Genomic DNA, 19878 nt, shown 5'->3' on the forward strand with positions numbered 1-19878 from the left:
AGAAATTTGTTGGGGTTAAGACATATGAGTCATTCAGTCACTTATTTGGCTTAAAAGAACTGACTTGACATGACATCATCTGACGCGAGATCATGACAAGACTTGCAAGTTGTGATTGTATTTATTAGATCATGAAGCTCAGATGGTTAAATATGTAAGTAGATAGACTTTGGCACCAAAATACCAAAAGATTACACGTTAGAAAAAATAAGACACTTAAAAAAAAGAAAAGGCAACTCTAATTTTAAAATGACAAAGAAAATATGGATGTTTGTATTTTTTTGGCAGTCACAAAACCACCATTAAAAGATAACTGATTTTTAAACCATAAGACACTCAAATTACACATTCAGACCAAATGTAAGTAGAATACATTAAATTCATCAACAGGTGAATCAAGGTGTATTGAGTTATTGAGTTTTTAGTTTCATTAGTGAAAAATTTTAAAGCGCGAAATATCCTGCCAGCAGCTTCCACACGTTATAAGGACGACTACAAAATACTCCGAACGATAGGAATGCAGAAGCAACACATTCTTCCTTCTTCAATTACGGTCGTCTGGGAACAAACTTGAGTGTTATAGGCTTAAGCGGCTGAAACTTCCAGTCAAACTGCAGCGGAATCTGAGGAAAATAAATTTGTGTAAAATCAGGGTAACGACAGGAGAGCGGTGTGACAGTCTGCACGCAGTGAAGTGAAACTCTTACCATTGTCTCTTTGCAAGTTTCCAAAGTGTAATTCTGCAGGAGACGGACCAGAACCACCTTCATGACGAGGACAGCGTAGCGCATTCCAACGCAGTTACGAGGGCCGGTGCCAAATGGCATGTAGGCGTACGGGTTTATCTCTTCCCCGCTGTCTTTACTGAACCTGCACATTAAGACCAAGTAGCAATTTGCCAAATTGAGTTAATTGTGGAGGAAGAGAAGGTTCTCTCTCATAGGTGCATGAACAGCCAGGTAATACACCCATCAGTCCACCAGAGTACTTCGTGTCAGTGTGTCCTTTTGTCTTGCCAAGGTATGAAAAATACACACATGCATGAGCAGGGTAAAGAATGAGATCACGTAACAGAGGTTATGTGACCAAGAACAAATACTGACAGTCCATGTGAGGATTAGGTCAGGGGTGGTAGGACGGAATAATCAGAAGCCTTTCATGTGATAGATGTATCTTTAAGTTCATGACCTCTTTTCTAATGCGAGCTTATGTTCATTATCTAACGTACGTCAAGTGTCTTGCGTGACATTGCTAATGAAAAATTATTTATTTGAACTCAAACATAGATCTTTTTCTAACCCTAACCAGGTGGTTTTTGGTGCGTAAATAGCAGGAGTGCACCTTTCACGCCTAGGTGAGTCAAAACGTGCCACTGACACGGTATCCCGTAATGGACTGACGGGTATATTACATGCTTTGGTGTGATACTGGATTGGCGTTAATGTAAAGAATGACAGGTTAGAATTGCGTGTATTTACCTCTCTGGTCTGAAAAACTCAGGTGAGCTCCAAAAGCGTGGGTCCATGTGTAACAAGTGCACAGGAATTGAGACCAAGGTTCCCTCAACGATGGTGAGGCCGTGAACCTGAATTGTTTTTTTGCATGTCCTTTCAAGTCGAGGCGCAGTGGGGATGAAACGCATTGACTCACAAATAACCTGGTCCAGGTACTGTAGATCGTTCAAATCGTCGTACGAAATGGGGTCCTGGAGGGAAAATTCAGTCAAAGGTAAACACAAAATAAAACGATAAGATTGGTGCCAGAAAATGGATCATAAATGGTAACAAGTCAAGTGCAGAATTACTGTACATCTTTCTGCAGCCTGGCATCGATCTCTTCGTGCAAGGTCTGCATCGTGTCCGGGTTTGTGGCCAGATTGTGCAGGATGTAGGAAAGTGTGGTTGAGGTGGTCTCATAGCCACCAAAGATGAAGATGATGGCCTGAGAAAGGATCTCGTGTTCAGTCAAACCTACAAAACAAAATAAAGCCAAACATCACCCATTTAAAAGATCTAGTTGGTGTTCAGTATTCAAAGTACTGCTGGTGTAATTAGTGGCTATTGATTTCAGCTCATCTCAGAATGACCAGTGGGGTTGAAACTAACGACCAGTTGAGTTATTGTCCAACAAAGAAGTATCACTTCATAAATGTATCATGAATGACTTGACTGAAGTGAAAAACACTTTGAATGTAAACTGAAAACGGAGTGATGATGACTTTTAGACGCAGAGCCTTTGATTGTTTGTGTTGCCTCAACTTTCACTCATCACTACTGTGGTGAAAACATACCTTTACTTGGCTGTTCCTCTGGGTTCTTTGTCTCCGTTTCTGGTATCTCGTTCTGAATCATCACCTGCAGGAAATCTGCTCGACTCTAGATCGGCACAGAGATCATTCAGCTTTAGGAGAAACGGCAGAAAACTGCCCATTCCTTTAAAATTGTATTACTTGAAAAAGAGGGAACAGAAGCATGTTGGCAAGTCTGTAATTTGTAATATTTGTAATATGCCCCTTTTCAAGCCCATTGTATGTGAGGGTCAGTTAAAAGACTAGTCAGACATTTTGGGTAATACACCTATTCCTTTTCTTGAGAGGGGTTCAGAAGAAAAGATTGGCACCACTCTCGTGTAGCTTTCCGCCAAATATAAAAGTAGGAGCAAGCGGTTAGATCAGCTTATCTTATTTGAGTTTAGTGTAAAGACTGGAAGTAGAGGGAAACAGCTAGCCTGGCTCCGCCCCCCAGAAAATCCACCTACCAGCAACTCTACTGATTATCACTGTATATCTGTCTGTTTAGAGTGTATAAAGTGTAAAAATTACAAATGGTTTCATTCGAGGTTCAGTCTATGTTATACCAAATTCTGCAACATATTTCTGTGACCTGACAAAGAAAAAAACGCAATCTCTCATTTTTACTCTACATGTTTTGTTTGAATTGAACAAACAAGTTAGGACTTTAATTTGTGGATAGAGCCAGTCTAGCTCCTTTCCTGTTTTAATGCTAAGCTAAGCTAAACTAATCAACTACTGGCCAAAGCATTAAAAATAGGCCTAAGAAACATCAGTGATATATGGATCTTCTCACCAAATGTTTCACCAAGTAAGAGAAAAAGGTACAATTCCAAATATGTTGAGCTCTTCCTTTAATTTGCTGCAACTTTATTTCTCACTTGGTGCAGATTAAACACTTACAGATTCGTCTTCAATATGCTGGTCTTTAAATCTCTTGATGATGTTGTAGAAAAAATCCACGCTGGGTCTGGGCATCACTTCAATATTGAGGAGTTTGATCAGAAAACCAGCAAAGGGAAATATCACTAAAAGGAGACAAAGAGGTGTCAACATGAAATGTGCATGCTGCTGATACTGTGTGGTCAAATGATCGTGTGCCTGAATTAGTCAAAAGGAAAATGTACTTGTTAAAATAAAAGGCCATAATCTGAAGTTAAGAATCTTCTGCATGTGAACATTAACGGGGTCCTCTGGATTGTTTATGGAGTCTGTGTCAACACTGAAAGATGCACTGGTTGTGACGTCCAAGCTGTAAGGTGCCACAAATCTGTGAGAAGAGGAAAAAGAAAGGTGGGTTAGGTTATAAGTGCTACCAAATTGATTTATTTTACAACAAACAATGCAAAGCTAGAATATAGCAGATTAACCACATACTTTTTAACATTGATGGGTTCATCCAAATTATTTTGTCCAAGTTTTTCAACAAGTCTGTCTGCGTAGCGAGCCACCATAGGAAAAACCTTGAAAAAGTTGGGAGAAAAAAAAAGAGACATTTATGGTAAAATGGTCAATAGGTATAGTCAGCAAAAACATGTTCGGACGTGGCTATTCTCGTTGGCACACTCGAAGCTCAATGAAACAACCCTCCATTTTTCCTGAAAATTGTTTTCAAGTGTCGGCATGTCTTTGGTTTGCCTCAGAATAAAACAAAGCCGCTGTAAAAATAGCGGATTTCTTGCCTATCCTACAAAGATCTTCTGAAATGCGCAGGACCGCTACCTCTTGGAAGTAGCGATAAATAAGTGGGTTGTTTTCATATTTCAAGCAGACTATTGTCTTCAGTTAGCATCACAAGCTTTCGTCAGTCTTGTACTCAGTGATTCAGCCTATTTAAAAGGAGAAAGGTACACATTGTGTGCACCAGAGTGCTTAAAGATGATGTGAGGCCATCAGTCAGAAAGTTAAAGTTTAACCGGAAGTGGACCTTTCACTTCAGTAGAATAACGAGCCTAAACACTTGAGCAAATCCACCAAGGAATGTCTCATAAAGAAGAAATGGTTACGGAGCAGCCGAGTCAAAGCCCAGATTTAAGTACCGATGAAATGTGAGGGGATTCGAAACAGGTAGTACTCGCACAAAAACCCTCAAACATCTTGCTACTGGAGGAATTTTGCATGGGAAGAAAATTCCAGCAAGTCGATGCCAGACAACTTTGGAAAACTCCTACAAGTTTTTTATGTTTAAAGGGGGCAACACTCTGATGCCAATGGTGTAGTTACTTTTTGCCCTGACAAATTGCAGAAGTGGTCATTGAACTCCGATATAACACCTACCTTTTTCAGTCTCCCACTGGTGAAGCACGGAGATAATGTGCTCCTAATTCGTTTCCACTTTTCATCTTTAACTGCTGTGATTGCATCATCCAAAGGACCTGTCATTACAACCGCTTCCTGTGAACAGAGGAAAAAACATTATAACACAGACATTATACAGTTAAAATTCCTCCGACATTTCTCAGTCTCAGATGACACAACTAATGAAGCCCGAGGCCAATAATGTAACTTCTTACACCACTAACACTTCTTGTTACATTTCCTTGCTCACAGGGGTCTCATCAAACTGTACAAATGCATACTGATTTTTACTACAGGTGGATTATTACACACTAATCCAAGGAATAATATGTTCATATATACAAATTTCCAACAAAGTGACTCAAGACGTGACAAATTTTTTTTTTTTTTTTAAAAATTATAGAGTAAATCTAATAAATATCGATGCAAAACCAATAAATATCCACATCAGTACACAAAAATACTACACAAACAGTTTGGAGAGGCTCACGTAAAAATGCATTCATAACCTGTTGCCTTCCGCCAACCATGTTTGATGTTTGATGATTAGACTTTGAGAGAGTTTCCCTGTTTCTGTTTTTTCTATTGAGGTCAGTTTGCCAGCTGTTGGCAGTAACATAACGGGAGTTTGTGTTGTGAATCTTCTAATCTAACTCACTCTCCAGCAAGAAGAAAACAAATTCAAACTATTCCTGCCTTCAAATGAGGGCCAATCAAATTAATTGTCACTCATTGTTTACCTTGAGCTGTACGGGCACAACATGAGTCTGAAGAGAAGCATTTCATAAATACACAACACAAGACAGGACGTGTCTGTTTCAGCAGAGTCACAGTGGATTTATATTTCCACTAAAACAAAAACACACGCCTTACTTCTCCGGTTTGTGTTTTGCTTGCAGTGAAGAAACTTTTTTTTTTTTTTTTTCTCCGGTTGTGTGTGACCCGGTGTGATTCATGACCTTAAATGTGCGAGTCAAACAGGACACGGCTACAAATCCAAACTACCCGACTTGAACTTTTCTTCACATGTATTTAAGCAAGTAAAAGTTTGAGATGTGACTTTGGTAGGTTCCTGTGGATTTCAAGCCCAAGAACATATGGTACTATACGGTAAGTAGTTGTATCTTTCCAATAAAACTAATATTTCGTCATTGCAGACAATTGTTCTGCCTTCAGTGTGAAGTGTTGCACAAGACTTCCCAGGGTTGTGTAATTTAACGAATGATGAAACTTAGGAGAAACCCGATTGCAAATCTTACCGTATCATTGAACATAATGTGATGAATTTTCATACTCTGATGGTGTAAAATGACGTGCAAAAAGATGAGTCTCTTACCCTGCGGTTGGTAAATGCTGAGTAGCACTCCTTCACCATCACAGCTTTAATAACTTCAGGATCTGACACAAATAACACTGGCAGGCGTGCATCAAACAACCTCCATAAAAAAACAACAACATCACAGCAATAAGTCTGAGCAATTGTCCAATATTTTTTAAAGCATCCATGTCAACGTGAAGTCAGACTTAAAAATTTGCTGATTTAAATTTTAGCCAATTCATACAAGGGGTGAAATTTCTATTGTTTTTTTAAAAAAATTATTATTATTATTTTTTTATCAGCATATATTTTAACAATAAACACTGCTAATAATTTGTGTTGTTACATATTGATGCTTGCTCTAATAAATGGTTTACAGGCAGTAAAAATACATAAAGTCACGTTTTCAAAGGTAATTTCTTCATCTTTGTATCCTGCATGTCAAGATAATATTTTATTTAAAATATGATACAATGTTAACATTTAAATTACGTATTATTTTGACTTGAGATCCCTGTTAATTTTGTTAAAAGTGCCATATTAGACTTGTAATCTTTCCATCATAAGAGATATTTGCCCTTTTAATGTCTCAGATCAGATTTCAAGTCCCAAAAAGAGGAACAATTATCCTGTATTTTATAGAAATAAAGTAACAATTGTGATAACAATAGAGATTTGCACTGATAAATTGTATTTATTCTCCTTTCCTGTTCCAATAATCACCTGCTCAGATTCATCTTTTTAACCCTAGGGACATATACAATAAAAATGTAAACTGTCTTTGCCACAATGAGCTACAAGAGTAAATACTGTTTGCACACTGATGCATCAGTAATCTGCAAAATGCTTCTATCTTTAATACACTACTTGGATTTTGCTGATCATATTTATGTCCATTTCACCGTGCATGGACATGAAGTACTGATATGTTAAAGGTTTTCTGCGGGCTAGTTTTTCAAGCAACAACTCACCCCCACATATCCCCAAACTTGGCCTGGCACTCACGGTCAAAAGCAAGTATTCCCTACAAGAAATGACAGAAAAATAAGATACGAACAGGCACTCTCAGACTGTATAGATAGCAGGTTACTGAGACTTATCAACTATGATTTAGGTTAAAAAAGAAAAAAGACTTGCACTATCTTTGAATATACACATAATAAGAACTTTATGAACACCATCATGTATAATTCTCAATAATCAGACCAACCAATTCTTCAAATAGTAGTCTCTAAACTTTGTTTGTTTGTTTGTTTGTCAATACCTTTCTCGCGCCCAGCATAGTACCAATAAAAGGCAGAGGCCTTGGTCCAGGTATCCCCAGCTTTTTAAAATGCTTGTATGGCCAAATTCCATACCTGTGATAGCAAAACGTAAGAGTTAAAAAAAAAAAAATAAATCAATATTACTACAACATAGCAATAAACAGTTATTGTAGGAGAAACAAGGTGCTGAATACTCACAGCAATAACAGAGTGAAACAGAGAGCCAGCAGAGCCCAGGTGGTTGCAGAAAACATGACGAAGAACATTTTGACTTCTCTTCGACACAGAACCAGACAACATGAGAAACGAGGAAGTGCGCTGGAGAACAAGCGGTCTTAAAGCCTTAGTAGGAGGAGTTGTTTATGTAATACACAGAGGATCAGAGACCGCTGGTGATTACGTCTACTTTTTATTTATTTATTTATTTTTTAAACTTTTGCTACGTGTTTTTGATGTCTTTAAAGAGACCACACTTTATCCATCGTCTCTAATCTGTCTTTTCTCACCAAGGAGATCCTCTTGGGGGAAAAAACAACAACAACAACAAAAAAACAACATAATATGAGCAAATTTTTCACCTTGCAATAAACAACAAACAAGTGCATATGAGTGTGCTTCTTGATGTTACATTTTGTATCCTACGCGCAGTTTTTATTTTTTTTTATTTATTTATTTATTTTTTACGCGAATAGTTTTAAGCGCGTACGAGCCTTCTCCCGCTCCGTAGATTATAACCCGGAACTAAAAACCGACGGGACCGCTGTTGCTCGCTAAAACGGTCTCTCACGTTTCCGCCGTTCTTGTCTATTTAAACGACTTTTCGGAGCGTGTTTTCATCGCGCCGTCGGAAAGTTTACTGCATTTAGAAGGTGAGTTCAAAAGCATTGATGTGATTTTTTATTATTTCTGCCGCGGGTATCAAATGAGCCTCGTTAAGCCGCCCTCGGTCACGCTGCGGTTAAAACTAGCTTCAGGCTAGCCCGTAAATTAGCCTTCTGCACGCACAGTTTGTTTTGTCCTTCCGGTGTCATAGTTTTAAATCGTTTAATTCAGCTTCAGAGGACTCCATCAATCCTATATAGGAACATCTAATCATACACTTTTATTTGCAAAAATCCAATTAAAAAATAAAAATAAAATAAATAAATTTGGAGATTCGCTGGTAATGAAAGTTATAAAACAAATTATAATCTTAAAAAGTTACTCCAAACTAAAGCTGCCAGACAAATGTTGTAAAAAAAAAGTGAATTTTTTTTTTCTGTGATGTAATATAAAACTGCAAAAAAAAAAAAAAAAAAATAATGGAAACACTCAATTATTTGAGTAAAAATGGTCATATTTCATCACAACTTAATGTACTAACCATTAAAAAAAAATAAAGCAGTCGGTTAAGTAGCTGCAGCAGCATTTTTCACCACATGACTGATAAACTTCTGGCCTTTTTCCCCCCCCCCTCAATTACCCAGAAAACCCAGCGGAGATTAAAGTCGTGGATGTGATATCATCTGTTATTAATCCATGACTCATCGGTGTAAATGCTCCGGGTTCAAGGATGGCAAACTAATGAATGACAGGGATGTAATTTGCAACCTCACAACAGAGTCGTCCGACATGCGCCCCGAGAAGAGTCCATTTCAATCCTTTAGGTTTGTGTTTGACCTAATGTGACTTTTTTTTTTTGCCAACATAGTTTCCACAACGGGAGCTTGAAGGAGTACCTGCATTTTATGACGCACAGATTAACGGGACCGAAAGGTCAAATTACTCTTCGGCTGTAGTTTAAAGACTTATGCCCACATAAGTTGTGTAAATGTCATTGCCACTTTGACCACACTTTAATTAGTGCACGGTAAACGTTGGTTACCTTGCGAGGGGTATCTCTGCAAACGGGTGTTTACTATCGCGGTGTCAGTGGGAAACCATCCGCCGCCGCCGTAAAATGGCTCTGACCAGGCATGAACGGACTCGGGAGCTGACGGGATAATGAACATTTTCTACTCACGACTTTTGTGCTTTCTGCAGTTTTAAGCACGAAAACGACTTGTCGTGTTTGTTCTCCTCAAAAGTTCGGAGTTGTTTTGGTTTGTCGTCCACCGCGTGCGCTTCACCATGACCACCTGACTGTACCCGGTGACACCGGTCGACCTGAATTCATTTGAACTTTTTTTAAATTTTTTTATTTTGACCTTTCCAGAGAGAATTCGCGGCCATGTTCCTCACCCTCACCCTGCTGCGGAAAGGGATCCCCGGGAAGCAGTGGATCGGGAAGTATCGACGTCCGCGGGCGATCACGTGGCAGATGAAACGCAACATGGTGAAGCACCTGGAGCGCGAGGCCGAGAACGAATACTGGATCAGCCGGCCGTACATGACGATGGAGGAGGAGCACGGCCACGCCACCGAGCGCAGGGCCCAGAGCTGGCTCAACATCAAGCAGGCCAAATTCGCTAATTTTCCCGAACACAAGCTCATCGCGGATCACCTGAATCATCTGAGAATCACCAAGACGTGGTGAAGTTCACGTGGAATGACATGCGAAGACCGTCTATATAATTTAACTGAACAACATGTTAAAGTGTGCAAAAGAAAAACAAAAAAAAAGTTCTGTTTGATTGTTAATGTGAAGCGGCCTTCGTTCGACAGCTGGAAAGCCTCCATAAAACGTCCGTTACAGACTGTTAACCGAACTCCTTCGGCCCGCGATGTGCGGTGAAACTGTAAAGTGTTTGTGGTTCTCGGTCACAGAAATCCCCTCGGCAACGGGACGTTCATCGCAGCCTCTTTTAGATAAAATCAGCTCAACATGCTACACCTGATTTGTGGGTCTTTTTTTTTTTTTTTTTTTTAATAGAGCTCATTTAACAAAATACACTTTCAAGTTAGTAAAACCCGTTTTCCCCACTGGTTCTAAGAATCTGTATAATTATATGAACTGCTGAGGTTTATTCCGTGAAGGAAACGTTGGAGGAATTATCGAAACTGTCTGGAGAGGTTTGGGCCAAATTATTCAGCCCACACAAAGTAATACTTGACAAAGTTCATAGTGGTGTAGCGTAGGGCGCCCGTGCCGTGCCTGATAACATTTATTGCCATTACACGGGCTTTTATGATTACAGCACTAATTCATATCTCCAGGAAGGGCCAACATGTGACCTGATATCCTTTTAAGGAAAGACCGAAGGAAGTTGTGCGCCATAAAACGCTGAGGCAGAAATCATTGAGCCACAAACTAATTTGTCTTTATTTGATAACGCTTTACGTCATCGCCCAGTTTGCTATTTAGAAACGGTGAAGTCACACATGCGACGAGGAGTGTTTATCAAAGTACATCATTGTGCGCATCAGCACTTTTATTTTGATAATGCTGTACGCCGCCTGTAAATGCGAGACGAGGGGTTAAAGCAAAGTGCAACCAACAATTATTTATAAAACTAGTGCGCGCACCACTCCGGCGTGGAAATACCACGGCTCGGCTCGGCTCGGCTGTTTTCAACCCTTTTCATTGGTTAAGCATGAAACGGCGATGCTCTCCGCAGCACCCCTGCCGGTTTCCATAGTAACCATCCAGTCTGATTTATACCTGCAACAACAGGTGCACCCAAAACTGCGAGGACAGACAACCCGCTGTCCTCCGGGCTCGCAGGTGTGAGGAGACCTTCTGTGACATTTCTTTGTTCGCACCGCGACCGGTTTTCAATCGTTTAATTTTGTTGGAAATGTTGGCAGCAGCAGGAGCAGCAGCGGGTTTTTTTTTTTTTGGAGCTCGGTCTGAGTTTTGGGCTCCGCAGGGTCCAAAATAATGAAACAAGATTAATGAGCCGGTGGGGAAATGTTGTCTTTGAAAAAGCCAGTTCTCCTGCAGGGAAAGAGAAAATCCACGTGGTTCAGTATTACTTTGAAAAACTAGCTAACCAAGGATCCTCCTGGGTAAAACCGCAGGAAGCTTTCCACCTGCCATTTTTCTTTATTTGGTAGCGGCCGTTGAACTCGGCTCACCGCTCTGATTGGCTAAATATTACCACCTTGATAGTAGAGATGGCTTTGATGACAGGGACAGTTAATTATTAACAGGACGAAAAATGAAGTCATAGGCCACCGTCTAATAATACGAGAAATGTTTTCAGCAAAATGTACTTTATTATTACTGTACTTGTTTATGTATTATTTCTATTACTGTCATAAAAAGCAAAAGGACTTGTCCTGCGGGGAAATTGTCTGGATGTCATATGTCGCGTTGTTATTACTACGACAGCAGATGTCGCTGAGATGATCTCGTGTTCTTTCAGCTCCAGTTGTATAGTTTCATCTGGTGGTTCCCAAACTGAGGAGTCACAAGACTCAAAAGAGTCACAAGATCAGTCTGAAGGGCCGTCGGATGATTCACGGGAGATTTCTGCTGCACGGGTCTTTTTGTTTTAAAGAGGGAAACGGTACATAATCATTAAAGAAGTGGTTTTCAGTAGCTCCCGACAGATTAACCCGTCCCTGTCTTTGAGAAGAAAAAAACCAAACAGATGTGGTTTGTGTCGTCGTGTGTTTTTAAATCAAGTCTCTTAGTGATGTTTGACTTTTGTCTTTATAGATATGTCTGCGTCTGCAGTGGTTTTCCGTCTATGTGTGTTCATATTGCATCAACAAAGACGGTTCTTTTTCCCATTTATTTGCATCTCTTTAAGATTGTTTAACATCTTCGTGTGTCTTTGCACTCATTTTGTCTGTTCGTAGACGTTTCTTGGGTTTTAGTTTTTGTTCTCTTTCTGGCAAATTTGCAGGTCTTCATAGTTGTTTAGTCTTTGTTGTTTAGAGTCTTTTTCCAATTGTTTCGAGTCTGCAGTTACTCTTTGCAGTCATTTTGTCCGTCTTTATTTGTCGTTTATCTCCTAGGTTTTAGGACTTTGCAGGGATTATTGTGTCCCTTCGTGTTCATTTCTCTTTCATCTCTTTGTGGTTGTTTATTTGTCCGTTTGTGGTCGTTTTTAGTTTCTTTGTCATTGTTTTGTTTCGGTCATTTTGCGTGTCTTGGTCGGTGGTTGGCTCTCTGTGGTTGGTTTGTATCTTTTTGTGCTCTTTAATGTCACTTTGTGGTCATTTGATTGACTTTATTTTCGGGGCCTCCTATACCCTGCAGCCCCTGGGCCTGTGCTTGTTTGGCCTGTTCAGTAGCCTAATCCCCCAATGACTCGAGTACATGCACTTCCTTCCACCACTGGAGTTGGTTGGAAGGCAGAAACCACTCTGAACTGTCGCATAGTGTTGTCCAGCAGATGGCGCTCCAGGTCCTGTTTTTGATGAGAGCGGAGGAGCCGAGCACGGCCCCTCCTGTGCGCTGAGCCCCGGCGTTGTTTCCCCCTCCTGGATGATGAGATGAGGTGCGTAAAGAGGCGCCAACGTAGCGCACCGGACTGAGAAGGTAGCTGATGAGCCGACCAGACAGGCAGCCAGCCACAGTCCAAAAAAAAAAAAAAAAAATCAAAAAAAAAAATCCACGCAGCATCTCAGAGCCGGGGACACCATGAAGACAGACAGATGGAGGAGTAAAGATTCACCTGCGGACGACTGAGCGAAGCGGCAGGATGGCGGGTGGTCGGAGGGGACTTGTGGCCCCCCAGAATACTTTTTTGGAGAATATTGTCAGACGGTCGAACGGTAAGGAAATCTAGTCGGTCCTAGAAAAGGCACCTAAATTGTCCCGACAGCCAATCAACTAATTCAGGAAATTAAAACGAATGAGGCTAATTTGTGAACCTTCACCCTTTTTGTGCGTTAAAAAGTTCATTTTTAGGGAGCCGCCGTGCATAAGATAAAATACAAATACATTTAAAAAAAAAAAAAAAACTACTGGAGTGTTAAACACTGGGTTTACAGATCTCACGATTTGTGTTGGCTCGATCCCATTAATTTAATGATTGAATGCCTGATTGGATTTCTAATCCTCCAGTTCCCATTTGATGCCTTTCGCTGTACGGAGATCAGAAAAGACAGCAGATTGCTATTGATTAAGACCAATGATACGGACCAGAAATGTTTATAGGGGCTAATTGTTTCTACACTTTCCAGTGTTTTCAAGCTTAAATATAACGATATCTAAAAGAACGTAAAGGTGCAGCTCAGATCGATATACGGTGCAGAAAACACACTCTTATGCTTTTGCTATTATTTACCGTAATTCAAACTACAGATTGGTTTCAAATATGAACTATTACGCTTTTGTTGCAAATGTCTGAAGCTTTAAAGAACATTCAGTGTCTAATATTAACCAGCAAAACCTTTTTGCTAAACCAAAACTCCAATTAAGACTTCTACGTCCATGTATTGTTGTTGTTATTATTATTTTTTTTTTTCCTGGAAGCCCCTAAAAATGTCTCACCATTGTCTGATTGAAAGTGCGGACTGCATGAGCACGACCAATCTTGTATCTTGATAAAAATCGATTGAAATCAATGATTCCTTTTCATGTGTGTACCACAGCTTTAATCTAATCCTGTTTCCAGACACACATTCCAGCCCTCTCAATCAAAACACGTTTGATATTACAGTCAGAAAGATTACCAGCAGTGATCTCTAAAATATGGACATTTCCTTTATCTTCTTACATGTCAACTTTTCTTCACAAAATTAAACTATTACTGGGTTAAATGAGCTTCATTTAGCCAATTCGAGTACAGCATTGATGTTCTGATGTGAAGACATTTAACCACATTTAAAAAGCCCTGATCAAAGTATTACTGTATTTTTGGACATTGGTGTCAGTAATGCTTTGGCCTTACTGTGTTATTAGATCCGATAGGAAGTGACAGGACGGACTGGAGAGTTATGACACTAGACAGCGAGCTGAGAAACAGAACCTGCAGCGTTTGTGTATGTGTTTGTCATGAGCCGCATTTATTAGCTATAATGACTTGTTTATTTAAATGGGATTTGGTGAAAGTTAGTTCAATAGTTTGTAATCAGTGCCTCCAGCTCTGCCAAACCAACATGTGTCTGTGCACATGTTGGACTGTCAGCCTGCCTCCGCTGCACATTTCTACAGCAAAGTGTGTTATGACAAAAAGGGAACAGCCTGCTCAGAAATGGTAACTTCATCTCTCCAGAGTGAGGCTTTCTTTACGGTGGGATATCTGGATATGTTTGAGATGTAGATCATGTCAGGAAAAGAGAAAGAAATGCACATGCATATGTTTTCTCATGACCTTGGGCGGTCCATGGATTAGTGAGCAGTAAATCTCTCCCAAGCTTGACACAAAAGAGCCAAGACTATAATCTGCGGGATGCCACCGAGACACAATGGTGGGTGGGCATTCACAAACAATGAAATATTCCATTTATGTACCAGTCATTCATAGTTGAACCAGCTCTGCGCTACACTTGGATGACAGTGTTCAAGATTATAGTGCTTACTTTTTGATTTCCATGTTCGTGCCCAGTGGTTTGCCACCTACATTTGACTCTAATTATAAGAAATAACATGCAGAAGTCTGCTGATAATATAACCGACATTTTCACTTGGGCAGGTGCAGACAACAACATTATTGATGGCTTTCTTCCATGTGTCAGTAAATGATGCCAGGAAGTAAACACGAAGAAAACCAGGGACTTGGAACGAGCTAATTAAATGTGGCCAGTGTGTGAAATGAGGGTGTTTTGGTCCACTTAATTAACCCTCCTCGAATCCTCAAAACTTTTTAATGCATCTCAGAAAAATAAGCTAGTTACTGTATATTGCAGAAGCAAAAGTACCTGCAGAGAATGAGGAGGCAACCGAGGCTCTTGCTGGTGAAGCAGCTGCTGGCATGAATATCAGATTGAGGCCGGATATGTTTGTGCATCAGCCTCTGCAATCCTGCTTCTCTGCTGCAGCTTCAGCTCATTTGAAGACTTTCAACCTGCAGTTGCTGATGCTTTTTTGAACCCTTTGTGAGGAGCAGAAACGAGCTGTGAACACAATGTCAACATGTCACTTTTTAAGTTGATTCAGTGAACTTGTTCGCAAATAGTTGCTGAATTTGACATCCAGCAGTTATGGCCACCTGTTGTCCAATATGCCTCCTTTTTTTAGCTCTGGTTTTGGTCTTGACTCGTCTTAAACTGATAACTGCTCCAAAACATTTCTCTCAGAAGCTGGTAGAGACTAAAACAAAGCTAAATGTAAAGTGAATGTTGGACATCTATTCATTTCGATGACCAAAACCAGGATTATTTAAGAGCGCCGGATGTGTAGGTAAGTGTATGCTCACAATATGCTACATTTCGTTAGTCGCCAGAACAAATATGTCGAGCTGTGTGTTTCTAAGCTTGTTTCTAAGTTTAGCTGCCCCTTTGTGGACAAAAATCTATTGACACATTTTTAATTAGCATAACTAGAAAGTGAGGGTAAAACATATTCCTGTAATTTAGTTAAATAACATATGTTTCAGACAATTGTGTGCAAACCAGATGTTTTTAGCCGGTAACAATCCTTCAGATTAGAGCTGTGTCTCTCTTGGTTGATGCGAGACACCTTTTGTCTGGCATTCAGCGAATGTTTCTCACTGTGTTTTCTTAACCCTCTTTTCTTTTCAATAATTTCAGTTTGGACACTGTCGCATAGACAGACAGGTACTATGAAGTTTAATTTGGCGTGCTGCTTATGTTTTCTTTACGGTATCTCTCTCTTTGTAGTGGACCACTAAATGTTCTATACCAAATGATGTTAATTTACAAAGCATTTGAGATTTTCATAATGTTTCTGAAATATTTGCTTAAATTAACAGATGGACTTTATGCCGATCCTTTTTCACAAGATTAACATTCGTGTGATCATTGTAAAATAACACGTTGGCATGGAACGTCTTGTGCGTCACATTCTGTCGGTGTTCTCATGCTTTCAGTTTTCATGTTTTATTTTGATGTGATCAAAGAAATGTTTTTCTCTGTGTGTGTGTGTGTGTGTGTGTGTGTGTTCATATTAACTTTTCTGTCTGTGTCTAATGGTGCGGTGCTTTCAATTCTTTCTCCTGCTCCTTCACAGCTGTGTCATCAGATGGTTGTAGTCTGTGTGTATAGCGGAGTGTTTTGTTTATGTTTATTTTTTTAGGTTTGATCTTCAGTTATCATGGCTTCTTCTGTAACCAATACATTTACCCCTTTTTGCCTTTTATCAAAATTATAGGCTACAGATAGATTTGAGATTGCTTTACTTTTTAATATATTTTTAATATTATGTCAAAAAGTAATCTAGAAAAAACCCACTGTAGACTGAATTGTTGATTGGAGTATTGTTTTTGATTCGTGCTATGAAACAAAGTTTTTCTTTTGCTGCTGTTTTTGTCATTTCCATCCAGCTGGCGAACAGTTTTTTTTTTTTTTTTTTTTTTTTTTTCAATTTTAAAATGTTAAATCACAGCTGCAACTCCTTAATTTTTTCCACAAAGTAAAAATGATCGTATGACACTTCAAATCAAAGTAAAAAATGTAATGGCTTGTTCATATTCACAATCCTCTCAACAGCCATCATTTATTTTTCTTACTTTTAATATGATTTGGTCAGGAATTTAAAACAAACATTCTGCATGTAGACATTTGTTTGAACTTTTCATAGTTTTCCAACACAGTCCCATCATGTACTTATCAATTTTAGTTTAAAAGCCAGCTGTTAAAAATAAAAACATTAATATTATCTTTTAATGCGTTATGACATGAGTTTGAGTAATGACACTGAGTAACAGCATGTGAATTAAATAACCCCCGACAGGTATGAAAAATAGGATGGAAGCAAAATAGGTCATTAAAATGTACATGCAACTCTGATTATTCAGGTTTAATAACATTTTGGTGAACCAATAAATTTTGCTCTGAGGCCTTGCTAACATTTGAATATGCAAAATTTGTGAATTAATGTGGTCTATTTTCCATAAAAGTTAGATGTTAGAATTTGTAGACTGTATTTGACAATAAGGAATACCTTCTCATAATAATCTTTTAAATTAATGACAACACTACTCACTGTTTCCCTCCCAAACACCTGTGAAACAGCTAAATAGGCCTGTCACAAACTCCATGTTAACAACACAGAAAGGCAACAGAAGCTGTTTGTACTAACAAGCAACTAAAAAGAAAAAAGTCTAGGAAACAAATATGTGGATGTTTTTTGTGTAATTAGAGAGTGTGTTTGGGCTGCCCTGTGTGGAGTGTGTAATGGGCCGTAGACCATCATGGACACTAATGAAGAGCTCGTTCTAGCCCTTAAAGGCAGAAATACTCCATCTTCTTAATGATAGGGGTAACATTACAAGATAAACACAAATTTCAAATGAGAAATTAGTTTCAAAGGACATTTTAATAATGCAATGTGAGGGGATAAATTACATAATTTTATCCCTAAAGTAGTCAGATTGCTACCTGATATTTAGATAGCCTGCCCAAAACAGTTAAACTTGTCAAATTAGAGGTGATAATTTATGACGTTTTTGCGTTTATATCTCTGAATGCAAATACTTGTTCATAGTTAGATGCTTAAAAGTTACATTCTACAGATGCTTTTGCTGTATCGTTTGCAGTTGTGTCTTTCTTTCAGTAACTCTTACTTCTTCTGAAAATATTTCAGCAGTTCGTCTGACTGATAGGCATCAACCTTTTCCCAACCCAAGCTATAGTTTAAGTATATGTACATATGCTGTTTTCACAAAATAGTGTCACCTGCAAATTATTTGCCCCTTTTATGTCCTTTTATTTCCTCTGAAACAGATACCAACTTTGTCCTGGGAAACGCTCAGATAGTCGACTGGCCCATCGTCTACAGCAACGATGGTTTCTGCAAGCTGTCGGGGTACCACAGAGCAGAGGTGATGCAGAAAAGCAGCACCTGCAGGTAGGCAAGAAGAGCTGTGTTACAATGTTAAAATGCAAAAGGCGGAAACTTCACCAATTGAAATTTATCAATAGAAGTTCAAGAACGTATCAAATGCTAACGTTTTTTTTGTTTTTGTTTACCTCCACCAGATTACAAAGTAGTTTAGAAGATATAACTGTATATAATTAGTAATTATTTTATCGTCTGCCCACTTTAAAGTTTTTGACGTATTTTGCAGTTTTAGATAAACAAGATTAGCCAGTGTAAAAAAACCTATTAAGACTGCAGCTGTTTTATTAATCTGGATGAGCTCCATTTTAAACTATGCTAAAATAATCACACTGCTGCTGTTGTACCACTAAAATAGAAAGAATGCATTTATCTGCAAGATTTGTTTTAATCAAGCCAGTTTAAATGGAGTAAAACGTTGTGTGGCGCTCTCGCTTAGATGTTTGCATCATATACGGCATTTCTCACAGTGACTATGGCAGAAGGTTTGTAATGAGCTGGCCTTGTTTTATCTGAAAATACAATCAATTTACTTTGTAGTTGTGTTGCACTAGGAGCTATTTTTTGATCTATGAATCTGTACATCTGTATTTGCACCTCCTACCACCAAGCAGAGCATGCTTCTGTTGTCAACTTTAAAACATATTTAAGATGAGTAATGTATTCAGGCATTTTGACGGAGATGTTCTTATGTGGTTTTATACCTTCTATGAAGATTTGGACTTGTTTTAAGTGAAAAGAGAACAATATATTATGCTGATTATAGTTCCTACATGTCACAACTGCCTATAGGCAGTGTTTTCAGGTTTGATTTCTTGACATAGTTTTTTTTTTTTTTTTATTATTAATTAGCAGGATGAGAGGAGGATTTAAGGCATTAGCAGTACAACAAAAACAGTTTAGCTGCCACTGTTTGTTCAGATTGTGAGTTTTGCTTCTGAGTTGGTGCGATGGCTGGTCTAACGGGGTCTGTTGAGGTTAAGAAAAAGACTACGAATTTACAGCGACGCTAGCGGCTTTGTGAAGCTGTATTTAGACACAGTGGTGCTTTGAGCTAAATGCTAATGGAAGCAGTTGAAGTTAACCAGTTTAGTTAGCATGCTCGATGAAAAGTTAAGGGATTACCAGGGTGATCCGATGGTTGTGAAGACATTTTGCTCAAAAACAAAAGGGTTTTTCAGGTTGTTCCAGAAGAGGAAAAGTAATGGGATCACAAAAGTGATCATGATTCATCCTCTGGGGAGCATGAAGGTCTATACCAAATTTAAACTTCCAGTAGTGGTGGACTGGAACAACTGAACGACACTGCCATCCGTTGAGCCAAGCCGATAGCAATGGCTAAAAGGCTGAGATATGTATGAGGAAGCTTTTAATGTACAGGTCGTTATTTCAATACCCCAAATACAATCGTTAGCTCGGGGTCATGAACTCAAAGATGAAAGTTTGGATATGCTCTTATACTAGATCTGGGAGGGGAACCTGGATCGACAACTCCATATTCCCTCCGGCAGAGCATTTCTGCATAGGAAGTAAAAATCACTATATATTCTGCTGTACTGAAGTGAATAAGAATACTGCTTAGTTAGAATTTGATATGATATTCCCATAGTTAAAGACATTGTCTTTCTCTTACAGAGCCAGAAACCAGATAACTGAGTAAACAAATCTGTGATGTAATCAGGTTGTAAGAGCTGAAACTGCTTCCACATCACTGTGAGTGTGGTGTCCTCTGGATGCTTTCTCCAAAACTGTACTCATAGAGGAATAAAAAGTTGTTCAAATGAATAGGATGCCTATTTGAGTGAACACTTTGTGGGCTTGTGTTTATTGTGCCCGTTATAGGCATGTCAGTAACCACCATAATAATAGG

The 19878-nt window shown here is 39.1% G+C and overlaps 3 protein-coding genes across 5 annotated transcripts in view; 2 read left to right on the top strand and 1 right to left on the bottom strand.

Annotated features, from left to right (window-relative positions):
• Positions 1-102: 102 nt before the first annotated feature.
• On the bottom strand, positions 103-7588 carry LOC138628890 (cytochrome P450 3A56-like). The gene is made up of 13 exons (XM_069712215.1): positions 7370-7588; positions 7171-7264; positions 6878-6930; positions 5925-6024; positions 4568-4684; positions 3668-3753; positions 3418-3560; positions 3194-3318; positions 2291-2375; positions 1810-1970; positions 1479-1705; positions 708-870; positions 103-623 (listed from the first exon to the last, which is right to left on the bottom strand). The coding sequence occupies exons 1-13, from the start codon at positions 7435-7437 to the stop codon at positions 549-551; spliced, it is 1497 nt and encodes a 498-aa protein (XP_069568316.1). The 5' UTR covers positions 7438-7588; the 3' UTR covers positions 103-548.
• A 330-nt stretch (positions 7589-7918) lies between these two features.
• On the top strand, positions 7919-11390 carry mrpl57 (mitochondrial ribosomal protein L57). 2 transcript variants are annotated; one of them, XM_069712213.1, is made up of 2 exons: positions 7919-8040; positions 9366-11388. In XM_069712213.1, exon 2 carries the CDS (start codon positions 9381-9383, stop codon positions 9684-9686), a length of 306 nt encoding a protein of 101 aa, XP_069568314.1. In that variant the 5' UTR covers positions 7919-8040; positions 9366-9380; the 3' UTR covers positions 9687-11388. The 2 variants fall into 2 exon arrangements, with proteins under 2 accessions (XP_069568314.1, XP_069568315.1); XM_069712214.1 differs by lacking the exon at positions 7919-8040 and adding an exon at positions 8597-8817 and having other exon boundaries at positions 9366-11390.
• Positions 11391-12025: 635 nt separating this feature from the next.
• The window catches only part of kcnh1a (potassium voltage-gated channel, subfamily H (eag-related), member 1a), a 42439-nt gene continuing 34586 nt past the window's right edge, over positions 12026-19878 (top strand). The window contains exons 1-3 of one of the 2 annotated variants that reach the window (XM_069712211.1): positions 12026-12817; positions 15740-15766; positions 17894-18017. In XM_069712211.1, the coding sequence (XP_069568312.1) occupies positions 12745-12817; positions 15740-15766; positions 17894-18017 (224 nt within the window). In that variant the 5' untranslated portion in view covers positions 12026-12744. The remainder of the gene's footprint in view (positions 12818-15739; positions 15767-17893; positions 18018-19878) is intronic. The other variant, XM_069712212.1, reaches the window with a different exon arrangement.

Source organism: Brachyistius frenatus, unplaced genomic scaffold (genome assembly GCF_029030835.1).
Source record: "Brachyistius frenatus isolate BFR_SWC_R1_liver_20210118 unplaced genomic scaffold, ASM2903083v1 Contig_108, whole genome shotgun sequence".
In the NCBI taxonomy this organism is placed as follows: Eukaryota; Metazoa; Chordata; class Actinopteri; family Embiotocidae; genus Brachyistius; species Brachyistius frenatus.